This window comes from Rhipicephalus microplus, chromosome 4, assembly GCF_043290135.1.
Source record: "Rhipicephalus microplus isolate Deutch F79 chromosome 4, USDA_Rmic, whole genome shotgun sequence".
Lineage (NCBI taxonomy): Eukaryota > Metazoa > Arthropoda > Arachnida > Ixodida > Ixodidae > Rhipicephalus > Rhipicephalus microplus.
In genome coordinates this window covers 115771075-115790168 of record NC_134703.1, presented here as the reverse complement: position 1 = coordinate 115790168, position 19094 = coordinate 115771075, and the positions used below count along the sequence as shown (strand labels likewise).

Sequence of the window (19094 nt, the reverse complement as noted above, 5' to 3'; positions counted from 1 at the left end):
GAAAGATCACCTTTCTGAATGTCTGCTGAGGCACATGCAGCAACCCCTCCCAGCAGCATGGTAACAACTAACACTGTTCAGTATTGCGAGACTCTTCCAATATTAAAGCTTTTTCAAAGGTTCTTTCTAGAGTTGTGCAAGTAGCAAAATTTTGGGTGCGAAGCGAATTCGAATATTGAAACACGAGTGCATATTGAATCATACGTTTTTCGAATAGTTCAAAGTGAAATTGCGAGAAAGAAAAGGTGGAAAAGATGCTAAAGCATAATCTTATAGAATATAGCAAGATGAAAGTGCTTCTTTTCGCTAGGTTGATGAAGTGCTTGCGGAGTGGTATTTCATAGTCTTATCAAGAATAAGGCAATGCAGAGGCCGACTCGTATTAGAGGAGTAAGACTTGGTTAGAGGAGGCCACTTGGTTGGGATTCATTGTGAACTTGGTTTACAGCGCGACATTACAAACCCAGGCACAAGGAAGGAGCAAAAGAGAAAGAAAAGATGGACCTGATTCTCAACTAATCTTTTTTTTTTTATTCTGTTGAGAGTCAGCTTCGTCTTTTCCTTATCTTTTGCTCCTTCCTTGTGTGTTTCTAGTGTTGCGCTGTAAACCAAGTTCACGATGGCTTGTATTCGTACATAATTTTGTGTAGCCAAAGTGTTGCTAGCAACACTTTACATGTCAAAGGCAAAGATGCTATATCCTTCCCCCTTTTCAACTTCTGTGGAAGCCCAACTGATGTGGCACACAAGGGTATGCTTTCTTGAGTATGTAGTTCCAAATCTGCCTTGAAGACGTTAACACACAAAAAAATTTCAAATTTTAAATGCCAAGAATTTTCGGCATCTGATTTCTTGGACTTCCTGCACAAATTTAAGGTCAAGAACAGCATTATTGAGCACCTACTTCTGCCACATCTACCATATCCATGGTAGAACCAGTGTATTTTGAGTCAATACATTTGAGACCATAAAAGATCCTGAACCACAGCTTTGAAGCAATACAGGAGTGTGATGAGGTGACGTATTTGAAACCTGAAGGAGCCACTTTCAATCCGACGTTGACTGTATTCGTCTTTGAGAAGTTTGAAAGATAGCTTTGCCACAACACGAAAATGTAATGAGATGAAGCACATTGAAGATCTGAAGGGGTCTCTTTTAGTTGACAAATGCATTTGTCTATGGGACGTCCGAATAGTAAAAATTTTAGTGGAAATTGCATTGTATAGCAAACACTATTAGCAAATATTCATAATTTCGAATATTCCCACACTCCTAGTTTTTTCCATAACCAGCTCCCTCGATTGCACCTTACATCTACGGATGCATTGCCAAATTGCATTGGGGCCTGGTGGAAGGCTCCTGAGTGTCTGTTCTTTGAATTGCTTCATATATTGTAGGCACTATACATAAAGAGCAGACACTACCATATGCGGCCGAGCTACCCTGCTACTTTGAGCGCCACACGCGGCTGTTCAGACTTGATAATGCCTTCAGCATAAATAAAACAACAAATTTTTCTCTTATTCATGCTGGGATTTCAATTGCATCCTCATGCTCGAAAGCGAGCGTCTTAACCACTATGCTTCACACCCATGCTTTCACAAAGAGAATACATGCACAGTATATCTAAACCACATGAATGTGTACCCTTTGTGCAAAGCAAATGCAGAAAGACAACACCTTCTAGTCAGACTTCGCTGATTTTCAGGGTAACGCATTAAACATCCTCAGCAAGGCACGATGTAGAGCCGATACAGAGAATTGCACAAATCAACAATTGTTTTCTTAGAAAAAAAGTTGATACCAAACTCGGGTTTTCATGGTCCTTTTGAGGTGGCTATTACATGTGTTGACTAACCAGTAGAAGCGAGCATGGCTATGCCATCTACACTCTATTCCACCCCTTTGGTTCAGCACTGCCAAAGCTACGGGGTGTAAGAAGACCACACACTTTCGCAACAAAACATAGCCCCAAATATAATACGTGCCTTAAAATTGACCGGGTCGACTAAAATTTGCGTCTGTTTGGTTTTTGTTGTGCCACATCAATATGTGATACGTTTATTCACCGCATTTCGTTCATACGCATGAAATTATTTTTGTCACCGCCGCTAACTGTGCTTACAAACCGACCTGGCAGCACCCATGCAGAAGTGACCACCCACTTCGATCCAAACTTGCCCTTGCTACATGTCCACCAGTGGACAGCAACAAATAAATGGTGAAATCAGCCTTCAATTTGTTTCATCTTACTCTGAGGATAAAACATCAGTTACGTTTTGTTCTCATTAACAAGATATGCTGCTTGATTAGGCGCATCTGCTAAGACTAATGTGCCGAGGCAGTGCTTGGACTGTGTCGCCAGACGAAGAACGCTGCGTCTCCAACGGACATGCAACATGGCATAGCATTTCGTACACATCGAATCCTCCCTCGATGAAAACAAAAAAAGAAAGAAAATAAGCATTGCAGCGAGAGACTTGAACGAACGCGTTGAAACAGAAGCGGCTATACGAGAGACAGGAAAAGTGTCGCATAGAAACAGCCACAAAGTGAAATTCGCCGGCATGAGCATCTACCGATCTTCAGTAGATAAACAAATTCACGCTTCAAGTTCCTGGTGTGACTGCTTGTTTTGCAGTTTTATAGTATCTTTAAGTTAATAAAACAGCCTTCTCTGCAACAAGTGTGTATAAACGATTCAGCAAGCAGACGCCGTGATAATGGTGAGCAGACGACATGGTGCAGATGAATACATGTGGAGGGTGTAATCACCCTTCTTATTGGCTGAGAGGCCCTGTAGCCTCCACAGTCCTGAAAAGAGCTTCTGAAACAGAGAATAGTGGTTGGTCAGACCCATCTTGCTCAGCGGCTGGCTGAAAAGCTCAAGTGGCCACTCTTTACCAAAGTTTATTTCTATATGGTGTCGCAGAGAATTATAGTTCACAGCATCGCAAAGCCCATATTCACAAGAAATTCTCAAGATCAAAATATGAACTATTTTTCAGTTTTTTCGTAGGTGGCCTGCTAAAAACATCCCTAAATTGAAATCCTGGCTGTTCAACTGGCCATATCAATAATGAAGGCAGCCTTCAACTACTACTATAGTCAGAATGATTAAAAAATTTTCTTTGATGTTTATCAACACTTTACATGACTCGATGGGCAAAGCTTGCTCTGTAGCCACAGTAACATAAGGTCCACACAAAGAACTCTTTAATGCCGTTGACACTTTATTTCATCATATGCACTTTTTGTTACAAAGGAAAATAATCTGTGCAACAAACAGCTGGTAAATTTCTAACTAAAACTGTGTTACAACAGAAAGAATTGCAATTAACAAGGCTAAACTCAGGCATAAAGTGAAAGGGGAACATGTTTGATATATCTATAGAGTATTTTACATGGTTAACATACAATGCTTGGAAGTTTTGCAGGTGACCACTCCAAGTACGAGGCGCACGTCATCTCTTTTATTATACATTGCACAGGAAAACCGGCTACATCTACAGACGTCACGAGAAAAAAAAAATTATAGTAATTAGGAATGTAGTTTCCCAAGCCCATTCAAAGCCTAACTCTCGCATTATGATCTTCACACGTACAATTCTGCCACATATTTACAAAACAAGCAAGCCCCCCGTCAGCTTCCGTGCACTGTGAAAACTCGTGGAACGAAAAAATCACACGTACCTCTCTCACAACAAAACCGATATGTCCCTGCAAATATAGTCATAAATAACACAAACAAGTTCAGTAAATCTGGAACGCATACAAAGTCAAAATACCGGTGTCACACTACCTCACCGGCAGTTAGTGGTACATTCAGTCAAGAGAGTTCACGAAAGTACTGACAAATTAACAGATTTATAGCATTGTAAAACCTGTTATAATAAAGGAAACTCAATAACAGAGGACTCGAAAGAGGGGGGCGGGGCCCACAAGAACAAAACACTACATTAGTAATAGTAGAAACAACCTGAGGCACAGTTATGTCTCTCCACAGTCGTTCCTCATACGGTTGCGAATTGTGCTTACTAAGACAATATCCAACTCGGCAAAAACAGTGCTATGTAGCACTACCTCTGCAAGAACAGACAACAGTGCACAAGCTCCTTTTCCAAGCAGTTCTGGGTACAAAACGACAATACATCCAGTGAAATCCTTAGCAAATGCACTAGCATCTAGACACTGTATGCACATGACATGCTGTTCTGAGCTAAACGATACTTTAATTCTAGAATAAAAAACGAGCAACAAGTTAAACACCGGTTATGACCCCAACACTCAAATAACAGAAAAGATGAAAACGTTGGGAGGAAAACTTGAAAACAAGGCGATAAAGCAAAGAAAAAAAAATGAATATCCCTCAAAACGAGAATTCGTAAAGCTGCTTTATTATAAATTAGTGATGAGCTTCGAAAGAAGCACGCAATTTCTTATGCAAGTGAATTAATACTCGAGGAGAAACAGCTGCGACCTCCATCGCAGACTGAGCAGACAGGAAAAGGTTATTATGCTTGCAATACCCAAATCCACCTAATTTCCTGTGCACAAGTGAAACACTGCACTGCAGAATTTCCACAATGCAACCGGAGCGATCCCCGCGTGCCCCTCGACTGAAGGCTCACGCGACAGTGAAACCGAAGCTACAGTAAACAGGCGATGAAGCGCATAATTATTCATTGGCAACAAACTACTAATTCCTCAAAATTTGGCAACTAGCTGGTCCGAGCACAGTCGTTGAGAGCATTGCACACACTATTGTATTCGTGAAAATGATCAACAAAAAACAAAAAAAAACATGAGAGGCACAATAAACTGTGACAAACGCAACAGGAATCAAAAGCGTGAGCGCACTAGCGGACAAGCGTGTCTACCGCCACCAAGTGCGTCACCTTCAGACGCAAACAGAAGTGACTGCAATCTTGACTAGACAATGCGTACATTGAAATATGAAACACTGATGACTACAGCACGCAAGACACCAACGAAAATGCAAGCAAGCAAGGTATTGCAAATGCCGGCAATAAGTAAACAAAAGCAGTGAAGGGGCTAGGCCCATCCGACATCCATTCGTCCTTCTCTTGCAAGAAAGCACCGTTGCGGTGGTATCATTCTCTAATGTTTTTCACCCGACTTTTGTGATGTTACGGTGCAAACCTCACTCTAAGCGTGCATTTAATGCGTAAGCGCTAACCCCCTTTCTTGTTTCTGCCCCATTACACCAAGTAACTGTGCGTCTCTCAAAACAATGCGCAAATGACGCACAAGAAATGCGTCGACGCATACGTTTGCACAAAAGAAGACCAATACAGTCACCCCTTGCCTCGAAATCTCAAGTACAACAGCCTCACATGCACTGTTTGAATAGAGTGCGGCGTCAGCACTAACAACCACACGTGCCAACTTCCAAGATATGCTGTGTGGGTGTCTGTATATCTTCATTTTTTTTCTCCACAGGGTGTCATCATGCGGAAAAATAAAACGTTTTCCGGAAGTCCTGAAGCACAAAAATATCTGTACATACCACGTCTGAAGCCTGTCGAGGCTCGTAAGAGAAAACTGAATGTTTGGAACTGTGTCAAATGCTAATGTAGAGAGAAGGCCACGCTATGTAAACTATATATGTTGGCCCGCATACGCGACACATGAACTTGACCGCAATACGAGGGTCACACGTAGCCATCAAAAAACAAGTGCATGTTACACTTCTGCAGCAAAACAAAAAAAAAGGTAGGGTAAGGTCGGGAACACATTATGAAATGGTTAGAACAGAAACTGTCAACACAGTACAGACATCAGACGCACTGCAGAATAACAGAGCTGGAGGAAGGAGACCGGGCTTGGACTACTTTAGCACACTGGTGGATGATGTAGAACTTGTAAGGAAAAGAGGGCCTGTGTAAAACTGCCTTGAGAAAGTTGGAGAGCTTGCCAGGCCCTACCGATGCCTCATCCTGCAAAACCAAATGAGTTGGGCTAATCATGTTTCATGTCCTTCCAAAGAGCTACATACATGGCACAAGTAAATGTGTGTAAAGGTTTTAATTCAGCATTCTGTATAATTTCTTCAATTCTACAATGACAGGATTGTGAAATTTGATGAGTTGTTCTAACGTGCCTTTAAATGTGCCTAATCTGAAGCATCCTCCAATAATTATATGAACTCTTTTTAGTGAAAATGTTACCAGGTCTCCCTTTTTGACTCACCAGCAATAGAATGAATCACCGTATATCAGAAAGTAACAATAAAAGCTGTGTAAGGTCTCATTACCATTGTATCTAACAAAGAAAACACGCCATTAAATTTACACTTTCCTTTATATTTTTCAGGAAAACTTCAGTATTGCTTGTTGCAAAAATGATCCAAATTAGCGTACTGGAGCTATGAGGCTGAAGTTGTGCAGTCAATGCAAGAGCGTTCTACATAGTGCCATCTATCTGTTAAAGTGTCGTCCATACGACTTGAATGGGTCTCACACCTGCTTTCACCTCACAACAACATACTTGTATAGGTTGAACTTTCATGGCAGTTTTCATGGCTCCAAAACCCAGCACATTCATTTCGTAAGCAATAAGCGTTAATATAAGAAGCTAACAAACACGTGGGAGGTTCGGTGTAGCCTCGTTTTCAAGGAACAATGAAGAAAACTGTTCAGTTGATTTAGATTAAGAGACTAGGCTACCAGAACAAAAACTGCAAATCTTGCTAGCAACATCTTAGCCTTGTCGATGACAACTGTTTCCTGAACAATTCCCATCACTTGAAAAATGGGACAGAAGGTGTTGCATGTAGCACTACAGCCTCTAGGGCTAGTCATGCTTGTCACTCACCACATGACAACAACAAAAAGCAACAAATTTTCACCAACTCCAGGAGCCTAAGAACATCAACGCTAGGCAGAAGCGATTCAGAATTGGAATCTATGTTGTACAGAGCGATTTTCATGAGTCGCAATGCCCGCACGCGTTCCCTTTTTTTCACTAATTCCAGGAGCGTAAGAACATTCAGCCCCACAACGCAATACCAACACATGTGCCCTACTGACGCTGGTGTTGCGAGGTCATTGCTTTTGATATCTGGGGCACTCGTCAGAAGTGGTAGACAGCGGCTGCTGTCGGTAAAACGGCGCTGCTCGTTTCTGCCCGCCCCTTTCTATTGTGCAGCACACTAATTGAGTAATACATCAAAAAACCTGCACTAGACCTGAACATTTACCTACTTGTGGCAGCAAAAGTCTCGCTTCATCGCCTAGGTCTTTCTCCGCGGCAGCAGCGAAACAATTATAATATTTGAACCACGAATAAACACACTTCGTTATATTAAGGTAAGTGAAGAAATAGTGCTCTACAGACATGAAGCCAGCAAAAGTGAAATACTTTAAGACACAGCATTGCTTCACTCGGGTGACTCACTTTTGTCACTGCAAAAGGTTATATTATAAGAAATGGCAATAACAAGCAGTTCACAGAAAACAGGTTAGCCACAAATACTGAGAAAACTTAATACATCATAGAATTTCACTCAAGCAGGAAAATATTGAACAACCCAGCAGCTTTAATATTTTTCTGGCCAACCAAACTTTGAATAGCGTGGACATATTGTACATTAGAGTTGTTTCTGACTGTCACGGACGGCCATTTTTGGCGACCCCACGTCACGGCAATTAACGGGTGCCGTACTTCCCCACTGACCGTGGGAACGGCGGGCGCATAAAAGAGAGCCGCGAAGTGCAGAATTGGGTGCTCTTCTTGGAACGTCGCCACCGACGATTTATCCTTTTGTAACTGCGGCGGCGTCTGCAAGGTCGTGGAAGGCCGCGATGTACCCCGAACAAGGATTAGACTACGGGACGCACCGGCTGAGAGCCAAACAGTCTGACCATTTCCCACGGGGAAAAGCGTGGGAAAACCTCTGGTGGCTAAGCCGTACGACAACATCCCAACAGACTGTCACTCTCCCTAGTTGAGGGCCCTCTCCCAATTAAAAAGGGGCGGAGTTTTCATCAATTAAACACGCATGATTGGACCCATGTAGAGGTCTCTCGTCCCCAAGGAAGAGACCGAGGAGACACGAGGGGGATTTAAGCGCAGGATTTTGCCCTGCTAGGCAGACTAGTCGCTGACCAACATGGTGTAGAAACAGATCAACAAGTATCTCTTCTAGAAGCTTTTAGTGTGGCTCTGTATCGGCTGGCCACCTAAACTTAGCCGTTCGTCTAGTTGTGACGCGATATTAACGTCTGCAACGTAGACATCGGGACTTCGCCTCGAGTTAGCTCAACCTGCCCGAAGTCACCTGCAAGCACTAGCCTCCCGGAGCCACCAGCGTTGCAACACCGCCGACATCGCAGTCGTGCCAGAACTCTCTTCGACTTTTCGCATCCGATCGTCGGGGAAGCAACACTGCCGGTCATCACACGTATGCCTTCACGTGTTTATATCTTCGACTTTCTCCTCCGTCGTTCTATTGTTGTTAGTTTGTGTAGTTTGTAATAGTTCCCTCTCGTAAGCTGATTTATTGTTTTTTATATATATTTTTTAGTTGTATCAAGTGTTGATGTATTTTGTTAGTTGTATTGAAGTGTTGTGCTAGATCCCGTGTGCTGCAATATCAATAGAGTAAGTTTGTTTTGTTTTCTCACGTCTCTGATCTCTTCACTGTCTCTGCTTGCGTACGGAACGAACTAACCTGCTGTCATTCCCGTCCCCGACTTCGCGCTGGCGACGCTAGAGTGGCAGCTTGTAACACTGACCATCCCTTGCATAGGAGAGACCAGATGAATGCTGTACGTAGAAAACTACAGTAAGTAAGAACTGAAATATAGGTCGAATTTTAAAAAAAAGACAACGAAAAGTCGTCCCTCTTTTTAAATACCAGTCATTGGCAGAAATAAATGTAGAAGTCTCGCACCAATGGGTAGCTGAAGTTCAAAGCCTCCATTCCCATCGTGAACATCAGCAGCGGCACCATTGGGCAAGGCTAGGCAAGGGCTACAGTGTTCTAGCAAAGCCATTTTGCCTCAGTTACCTGCTGTTGGTCTGTTTTATTTTTTCTGTTTCCTTCAAAAATTAGTGGTAGTCGACGGCAGTTTGTCACATGTTTTAACAAAAATGCTATCAAATATATGCGGAAGCGCACGGCAACCTGGTGGCACAATGGGAATTCGGTGCATCGGAGAAAAGCTTTCGATACTAGAAGGGCCAAACACAGCGCACCATATCCTGCAGCAAAAACAAAAAAAAAAAAACATCGTTTCGCGGACGGACTGCAGTCCACTGGAAATGCTACTCGCCGAATTCGTACGGAAGCTGCGTGCAAGGTCTCTACCCGTAACAGCAAAGTGGATCCGCGTGAAAGTTCTCGAAATAGCGCACTATGTTGGGCTCACAAAAGTGCAATTCAAGGGATCGCCATCGTGGGTGTGCCGATTTAAGAAGAAGAAGGGCTTTGTGCTGAGTCGGCATACTTCCATCTTTTCGCAAATGCTGCATCAGTAACGCATTGGATGGAACAGAGGGCGATGCACTCTGGGACGTCACTAGTGAAAAACAGACGTCTTCGGACTCAATTTCCAACGAGTCTGAGTGACAGCCTTTTTTGACCTTTTGGCATTTAACTAAATAAGATTAGTGTCCAAACAAAAAGAAATGTCACCACAATGCAGCATATTGTGCTGCATATTCGCTGCAATACTTTGCCATTTTTAAAAATTCCTTTTTCGGAGACTCAAAGTTTAAGGGTCTGACCTAACCTATATTCCGGTTTCTATAGTAGCTGCTACACGCTGGTCTATTCCCGGCAACATTTCGCTCACTCCCTGCTCAGTTGCATATAATTTTCTCTGTTTCGTACACCTCTCTGTTATTGTTATGAAGCTTAGCCTAACATACCAAACTTATTTAATGCCTATACTGCAGTTACAAAAACATGCTTACATCCTCCCCCCTTCATTATGTGAGTGGCATTAAAATTAAATGAAATTTGTGTTCTATTGTAGCGGTGAGAGAAGAGAGACGTGAGACGGCGTCGAAGGCGGCAGACGGGGCCGTGCTGATCTCGCCACTTTATTCCACGCCTGAAGCGGAGCCGCGGTGGCTGTCCACGTCCGACGCGCCAGGTGCGTGAGCTCGTTCTAATCCTCGCGCAGCTCGAGCTAGCATCAGCTGCGCGAGAGGCGCGGCGCGGTGATTGAGAAATGATGATGGTGATGATGGCACTACACTATCATTTACGGTGCAAAGAAATTTTAAGATAAAGAACCTGGTTCACAAAATACTACACAAAGAATTTCCACTACTGAACACCATAATCAACTTCTCACGTGCAAACAACAGCCAAACAAGTCAATTAAATTTATATCTTCCTCCCAGTAAGAATGTTTATGGCGAACGATTGTTAGAAATCTCTGGTGTCTGGAATACTGTGCCTCTAGAAATAAATACTAAGCATAACTTTTACCATGCTTTTGAATGCTTTTTCTGGTCTTGTGATTCGTACATCACTAAAGCTTGCATATGCATAAAACCAATCATTTCATGACCCATAATGTGCATTGCTAACCTTTATGCACTTCTTTATAGGACCAGTTACATACTAGCCACATAGGCTATTGGTCCGAATATATTGTATGCATTTTAGTAATTGCTTATTAATAACCTCATTTTGATTTGATTTTATTTACACGGAGAACTTCACTACAGTGCACATTCTACAGCACTGTCTCATTAAACGGAATCTGAAAGGGAAATGTGTTCGGTTAAACGGGAGCTCTGCTCTGTTTACGGAGATATGAACAGGAGTGCCAAATTCAAGTATGGAACCAATTGTATAAGAGGCAGCTGTTCCATTTAAGCAGCAAAGTCATTTAAGAGATTTCTGCTCGTGAGAGTCTACTGTATTCAATCTTAGTCGCAAGAACTAATGACAATCAGTGGCTGTTAGTCACAAGACCGCTGCTACTCAGAAGGTATACATCTCAAGAGACATGTCTTGAAATACTTAAATCGTATTTAGTGGTGTATAATTCCAACACTTTCCGATTTAGCAGTACATTACATGGTGCCTGCCAGATGTACTTCTTTTAAATGGGACGTACTACTTATCAGCCATGGATGTGTCAACATTCGTTGTAATGAGATCTTACTGTAATGTACAACGATAAGTAAGGAGAGCTAACTGTGCATGCTTCATCTCTGCAGCACTTAATTCACTCAACCCAAAATCATTCCGCAGATACAGACATGCCCAGGGGGAATCGCTTACAGTGGCTGCTCCGTTGTTTATTTGGCTCCATCAGTGGTAGGGGTCGCTCGGGCTGCCGGCTTCTTCCATCCCCGGTGCACTGGTATCAGAGACCGGCGCTGCTGCTGCGGTCGCCCACTGCCGGCTGAGATATTAGGGCTCGGGGTTCGGGAGCCAGCGGTGGCACCGCGGGGTGCGAGGCGCCGGTTGTCGGCAGACGGCACACTGCTCTTTTTGGTCGCAGATGCACTACTCGTCACAGCGGGCTTGCGGATCTGATTGCAAACACGAACACTGCCATTACTAAGGCAAAAACATTGCAACAATAGCTAGCATGTTTTTATTTATTGTCTTTCAAGGCTACAGCCATGTCATAAGCAGCTCTGCATGATTGCCAGGAAATTTTTCTCCAGGGGTTTTTCCTAAACGACAGCCATTTTTCTTGATTTAAGAGTTTCACTGTTAAAAACTTCTCAATCCACAACTGCATACACACATGCTTTTGCACGACCAGCTGAGCCTGCATATCAGCCAGTAATTGACATTGGTACATACAGACAAAAGTGTTAGGCTGTGCGCTAAGCCTAGTCAATTGCTGTGATGTGGGCAGCCAGTCGTCAAGGTCACCGCTTACTTTCAATGGCTCAAGAATCTTACAGACTACCTTCTTGTTATCCTACTTTGCACAGGGCGAGACATGTACTTTGCATGTGATGAATAATAACTGCTTTCTTCACCATTGTGAGCCTGGTAATGATGACGCTTTTTGTTGGTTTGGAAGACACAAACAGCATGGGATGCCTGATAGCAATTTCTTATTACTTCGCAAAGAGATGAAACTGCACAGTACATCAGGCCCAGCACGCCGGGCAACATTTCAAGCTGAGTGGTCTAGCTTGGCCTACAACTTGGCCACCATATAAATCTAATCAATGCCAGACTGAACTAGCTAGACTCAGAACACAACAACCTATGCATAGCAAAACAGAGCACAGCCTTAGAGATCGGCAACTGCAACCTGCAGAAAGCCACCGTTTTATCGCGACTTTTGACATACACAGCGCTCTTTCTGGTGCTGGAAGCCTAAGAAAATGTAAATGATAGCACTCAGTCGACTTGTCATGGCATTTGATGTCCCACCTGATCAGGCTGCTGAAGCGAAAAAAAATTGGACTGCATTATGTAGGGTATGACATATCGGACGCTACTATGTTAGACTAAGACCAGCGGCAATGCCCCAGAGGCACCTAAATAAATGAGCACGTTTAAGCTTCCAACGTCCAAATGGATGGCGGCTGTACACTTAGGATCAGGAAGCAGGCATGGAAGCTGCAAAATTCAATGCTTGCCAAACTCAATGCATACAAAGACTATGAAGCCTCAACTGTCCTCCTTTCTAGAACACGTAGTATGACTAGGGTTAAGGCTATTGAGGTGTTTTCAAAGTTTTTGAAGTTTGAAGAGTTTAGTTGGTGGAATAATTAACACTTGAAACTAAGCTTATGCTAATATTCCAATACTTTGGATATTCTGACAATCATTACAGTACTTGAACTCACTTGGATTCCTATTTAAATTATCAGAAATTTTGAAGTATTCGTAATGAACGAATTGATGTATATCAGTTTGCATGTAACCCCTCTAAAGGTAATTTCACTGCAGTAGAGAGGTGCTGTACCATGAGCACACCTATCCAGGGGAAACCTGCACTGCTGCAAAGCTTCACTTCAAGGTTAAAATGAACTTATTACCAGCTTGTACGCTCTAAATATAGCAAATTGTTAAGCGTAACGTATTTTGCAGGTTATCACTAGCACTCTACCAAAAGTACAATCCTGCTACTACTCAAAGTTGCTCCCACTTCCTTTGAACCCTAAAAAATGACTTGCACACGCCTTGTTTCAAAAAAATATATTTATTGCGCAGGTTAGTTTGGCCACGACAAATATGCTCATTTTTTTATAACATGTGATATATACTACTTGAATTCGATTCGAAATTGTTCGACCAAATCTTTTTTAGCGTTGAACCTAAAATTTACTTTTCGCACAAGCCCGCTTGAAATGCTTACAGTGGTCTAACTTAAGTGAGACTTCTTATGTAATACTACATAATGGTGGGCTAGTTGTGTGTTGCTGGTCCTAAGAAGTAGAGGACTATCGCAGTAAAAGAAATGCAAACAGAGCAGCATCTACATGCTCCTCTGTCCTCATTTCTCTTCATGTGGTTGCGACCTCGCTGGTACTAAAAAAACTCTAGAGTCGAACCCCGCTACAACGAAACTTACGGGGCGCGAAAAAAATTTCGTTGAAGCGAAAATTTCATTGTAGTGAAATAAAAAAATATAGCTGATCTGAGCTAACAATAAAAAGGAACATTTATTCTCAAAATTCAAAAAATGTCCGCTGCTTCCTATTCTTTCCCAGCAGCGTCACGACGTGATTCTCACCCATGCATAGCGAGGCCATGGTGAAAAGCACACTAAAACAACACCTAAAGCCGCCTTCGTGAATGAACCAAACAGTTGCATTGACACGTTAACACCAGCTGCTCTCCGCCGTCAAAAGTATCCCACAACGCCGAGATGGAAGCAGGGTATCGTGGAGCGGCGCCTTTTGCATTATTCTATGCCATTCTTATCATCCACCACTCGTGGCTAGCCGATTTCGTTGATAACGCAGACGAACAGCCGCTCTGATTAGTTACCACACTGGCCAAGCGGGAACGTAATGATAAGCATCGGAATCGGAAAAAGCATTGTTCCGCGGTTGCCCCCAGCAGCTGCGTGAAGGAAACCATGAACTGAGCGACTGAGCGACTGAGCTTCATCTTCGGATCGTCTGCGGCTCAAAAGCAAGACAGTGGTGAAAGCAGGATAGTTGGGGCAGTCTCATTGCCATTACTATCTAGCAATGGCGACGCCCATGCTTGCTGAACAGCGGCGGTATAGCAGCGGTTTCTGGTGGTGCCAATGTGTGTTTTATACTTTGTTGATGCAATTTCAGGCTCTGAAAATGCATCGAAATGTTAAAGATTGGGTTTACTGCATAGAAATAAATATCTGAGCCTGAAATTGCATTGTAAAATTTGGTTGAAGTGGGACGATCGAAGAAAAAGTGTTCGTAGTGGCGACAATAGTTTTGCATCGACTCCTATGGACTGCTGATGGGGAATCGTGAATTTTTCGTTGTAGCCGAAATTTCGTTGAAGCGGCACTCGTTGTAGTGAAGTTCGACTGTAGAGTCATCCAGGATACATTCAAAAACAGCTCCGACACCTTGTTAATGCCACCAAGGTAAGAACACGATCAAAACAATTGTGATTACCGGACCACCAATGCACCACACTGTTAGCTTTTCTTTTCATCACCTCTGTACACACCACGAGACATATCAGTTAGCACGACAGGTACATGAAAAAGACTTGCCGTCTTTGTAGGTGACGGGAGCTTTGTTGGAGAAGTGGGTTTTGCAGAAGATGCAGCTGTGACGGTACTGGCTGCCTCCGCCGAACTAGGTGACGCATGGGACATCTGCTCCCAGTGATTACGCAGCTGGCGGAAACGTTGCATCTCCTCTGCACTTCCTTGCACTGTGTCAGGAAAGTGATTGAAAAAAAAAAGCTGTTGGCTACATCTACATTTTCGCCACAGAGACGGTTATGACGGTGGAAAAACGTGACATGATGTGTTGCTCTTCCTGTATCCCATAACTTTGGTGTATTAATGTAAGCAGCCATAAAAGTGTCGCATATCTTAACCATCAATACTGCTAGCTTCATTTTAGCAATTTTAGCTAACTGACCTTATAATGTATTATCTGATCGTAAGTTCAAGTAACTTCTCATACTTTCCAAATGAAGTCTGTCCTATCCCTGTCTATTGCTTTCAGCGTGTGTTGCATTTGTGACAAAAATATAAACTCTACGACAACAATAATTTCGGGCCCAAAACTGAGCAAGGTAACCATACTACTTCACCACCACTTGCCCTGATTTAATCAACTCTATGAAACACATATTGTGCAGCCCACACCGCAGACTACCTAAGGGGGGATGCGGCTTTAGGATCGCGAAAAATGGCAAAAAAAATCGATTTTTTGAAACTCAGGTTTTAAATTTCTGGAACCCTTTTTCTATCTGGTTCCAAAATATCTACAATAAAAACCGCGCAGAAGTGCTTCGGAAAATTCGTTTCACCCACCTAGGTAGCAAAACCTTTTCTGGAAATGGCAAGAAAACAGGGATTTTCAAAAAATTATAGCTTCGCGATGCTTGGGCCGGGAGCCGGCTTCTTGGGCTCATCGGAAAGAGCATTTCTCCGTGTTTAAGTTTCCCGCCTCAGCTGGCTCCTCCCTTTAACAACAAGCGCACAAAAAGCAAATGTTTGAAGTTCGTTTTGAGGCCCTTGATTGGCCATGGCCGCCATGTTGCCTCAGCTCGCCTCGCCATTGGCCCGATGCTCGCTCCGGGAGATCCGTCTGCTACTTGTGTGTCGCGAGGACAAGGCTCTCAAAAATCGCTGCTTCGTGACGTGTTCACAGCTTGATAATCATTTAAGATATAATTACACTTTGGTTACGAGCAGTAAGCAGATGCGCGATCAGGTTACTACAAGCCGGCGCGCGGTCTACGAGCGCCGCGCGTCATCGGAGTCGTCTTTAGCCCTAACTCCGCCGACAGCGAGACTGCGGGCAGGAACGATGCACTAGCGCATTCATGGCGGCGTGCTTTTTCGCAAGCAACGAAGCTGTAAGCGGTGGCACGATCTGATTACTACAAGTGGCCGCACCGGATGCACGATCAGATTACTACGAGCGGGCGCGCGGTCTACAAGTGCGACGCGTCATCGGAGTCGGCTTTAGTCCTAACTCCGGTGACAGCGAGACTGCGGGCAGGAACGACGCACAAGCGCACTCTTGGCGACGTGCTTCTTTGCAAGGAATGTAGCACATCATTCGCTAGCTCCTCTGAATCACGTACAGGCATTTTACGCATCAGTAGCGGACAACACAGTCAAGCTCGTCAGCCCCCCCCCCCCCACTTCACTGCCAAGGATTGCTCGGAACAGCGACTAGCAGTTTCGGGCGTCGTCATTCGAAAATGCGATGCCAAGCACAGTGCGCGCAGATTTCTTGTCAGCGTAGTGAAACATTTCGCACATCGTCACCGAACGCCGCCGGCAAGTGCATTACGCGCCGGCTGCACTGTCCACGCGGCCACGCACTCCACGGTCATATTGAGTGCTGTCAACAAACTTTTGTGATGCAATGCAGACGTGCTTGGAGCCGTGCTTGATATCGCCATGAATGTCTATGAATGTTTCCAGGTTAATGAATTGCTGTAGACTAGAGTTTCCGCGACCGGCTGTATGATGATGCTTTTCACTGCTAGAGCGGCAAAAGAGCATGTATTAATTAGGGGCACGAATCTTTATATGCCCGTTTTGCATCATTAATTATACTGCTAAAAATTCCTGTGCCACCAGTCTTCTGCCCATAACATTGTTATTTGGAAAGAAGGCATAGGCCATTATGGTATGATCCATTTTTCTGATGCAATAAACCTCTCTCCAAATAGAGAAAAGTTCAGTGAATATTTGTAATCAAGTATATAAGTACGGTAATTACAACTTCAACACAAAAAATATGTGTAATAACTTCAGTATATGGTTTTATTCAATTACAATCTTTTCTGTCATACCTATCACACCACTCCTTCATACAAAGAACTTGGTCTGAAATCCATACTTGTTCTTTGTCTATCATGAAAAGGAGTAAATCATGAAAAAGAAGTCAAATATCACAAGATAAACCTGAGATCACAATTTTTAGGTGTCTTAGAGACGTAAAGAAAAGTTGAAACTTTAAACACAGCTTTCTCAATACTATTTTTTTGACATTATGCTCACCCCCTCCACATGGTTCAATGAAGAAATAATTTGTCTCTCGTAAAGTATTTGTGGTATGGCTTCAAAATTTTTATGGCAGCACTGTGAGGTCATTCTTAGTGTCTGTGCCAATTTTCATCACTATCCAACGAGAAACAAAAAAGTTCATCGAAAAAAGCCTGTCGAAAACTTCGACAGGCTTTTTCTCACAAGTGTGTTTTGGACATTGTGCATTGCTCGTGGAACGAGTAGCACGGGAATAACTGGACCGATTTTGATTCTGTTTTTTTTTCCCTGAATCTCTGAACACTGCTTGTGGGTACAGCAATCTTCAATTTCTGTTTTATAGCCCCGTTTCTTCCCTAGACGATGATTTGTCCGTGCCACTGTTTCTGACAATGTGTGTCGACAGCCATGATGATCCTTAAAAAAAAAGAGAACTTAATAAAGAATTCTGAGAGTGCCATACCCTGTAGCTTTCCTTTGAGTGAAGATTAACACCATTTGCAGCTTCCTGGCATGTTTTGTTACAGCGCTAGGCTTTCCACGAGCAGACCATTTAATTGGACCATGTAGCATTATGTAACTTGAGAACTACTGAAGGTATCATGATGAACCTGCATATTTCCCTATTCGAGACACTTATGAGTATGCATGCCAAATTTCATTGCTGTAGGTCAACAAATAAAAAAAGTTTTTTTTCAATGCCACCTCCCCACATGAAGGTGCGTGTTGGTGCAGTTAGCTGAAAGTAAAGATTCATTCGGTGAACTGGGCCTGCCGGAACACACACAAGAGACAAGGAAAAGGCACACAGCAGGAACAAACACGAACTACCAACTAGCCCAGCTTTCTATCCTGTCGACAGTACAGAGTGACACCTAGCAACAAACCAACACAAAGGAACACCCCATTTCACTTTTTCCTACAAAAAAAATGCAGCAACATGCATATGCTACACCAATGCTCACCCTTCTGCATTGCAGGGTAGATGGCCTTGGTCCCTCCCAGACCACTGCTGGCCACTGCGGCGCCGCCTTTAAGCTTCTTCTGTAGTTCAAGGACGCGCGACGAGTTGTCCAGGGTCTCTTCCAGCGAAGACGAGTCCACCAAGCTCTGGCAGGTGACAGTGCGAAGGTCGTCACTCTCGTCGTAGGTGCCGTTCTCGTCACTAGGGGTGCACGGGGAGTCGACACTGGGGGGGCTCTTGAGGCCGCCAGGAGACTTGCGGGAAGCGGGCTTGGCATTCTTCAGACTCTGCGCTTCGCCGCCCAGGGCGAAGCTCAGGCTGAAGCCAAAGGGAAGCTCGGAGAGGGAGCGCAAGCTGCAGGCAAGCTCTTCGCGCAGGAAGAACAAGCTGGGATGCGAGAGAAGTGGCACAAAAGCAGCAGACGTCTGGTAGTGCTTCTGCAGTATCTGCGGGCTAGACAGCAGCGTCAAGAACCAGGTGTCCAGGCAGCCCAGGCTGAAAAAGAAAGAAGAAAGAGAATGTTTAACTCTGAAGTTCCACAATCCAACACCCCAACATAAATATAACATACGCCATAGCCGAAGAATCTCTATTGACTCTAACCGCTTTGTGTTCTGTCACTTAAGGACACTGCACTCTTGATAAACAGAAATCTCTTAAATGGAGCAACTGCCTCTAATATGGTTGGCTTCGTACTTGTATTCTGCACTCATGTCTAACTCTAATGAAACTCTTGTCAAACAGAACGAATTTTCCTGGTCCCTTCAGGTTCCTTCTAACAAGGTCTACTGTGCATGGCTATTTTTGCGCTTCATCCACATAAAGATGGAGCTGCCAGGGACAGAAATTGAGCCTGCATCCTCAAATTTTGCAGAGCAACAGCCAGTACGCTATCACAGCCTCAGAAGGACGGAATAGATTGTTGAGGCCACATGCCAAATGAAAGAGGTGAAAAAGGGTGAATTTCCCTGTTTCGTTATTTGAAAGGT

The 19094-nt window shown here is 43.7% G+C and overlaps 1 protein-coding gene across 5 annotated transcripts in view; it reads right to left on the bottom strand.

The window, feature by feature from the left end:
* Window positions 1-5496: 5496 nt before the first annotated feature.
* The window catches only part of LOC119172319 (uncharacterized), a 97496-nt gene continuing 83898 nt past the window's right edge, over window positions 5497-19094 (bottom strand). For all 5 annotated transcript variants that reach the window (XM_075893589.1, XM_075893586.1, XM_037423373.2 and 2 more), the window contains 4 exons: window positions 18107-18600; window positions 14676-14839; window positions 11270-11523; window positions 5497-5960 (listed from right to left, as the gene is read on the bottom strand). In XM_075893589.1, coding sequence (XP_075749704.1) covers window positions 11287-11523; window positions 14676-14839; window positions 18107-18600 — 895 coding nt within the window. In that variant the 3' untranslated portion in view covers window positions 5497-5960; window positions 11270-11286. The remainder of the gene's footprint in view (window positions 5961-11269; window positions 11524-14675; window positions 14840-18106; window positions 18601-19094) is intronic.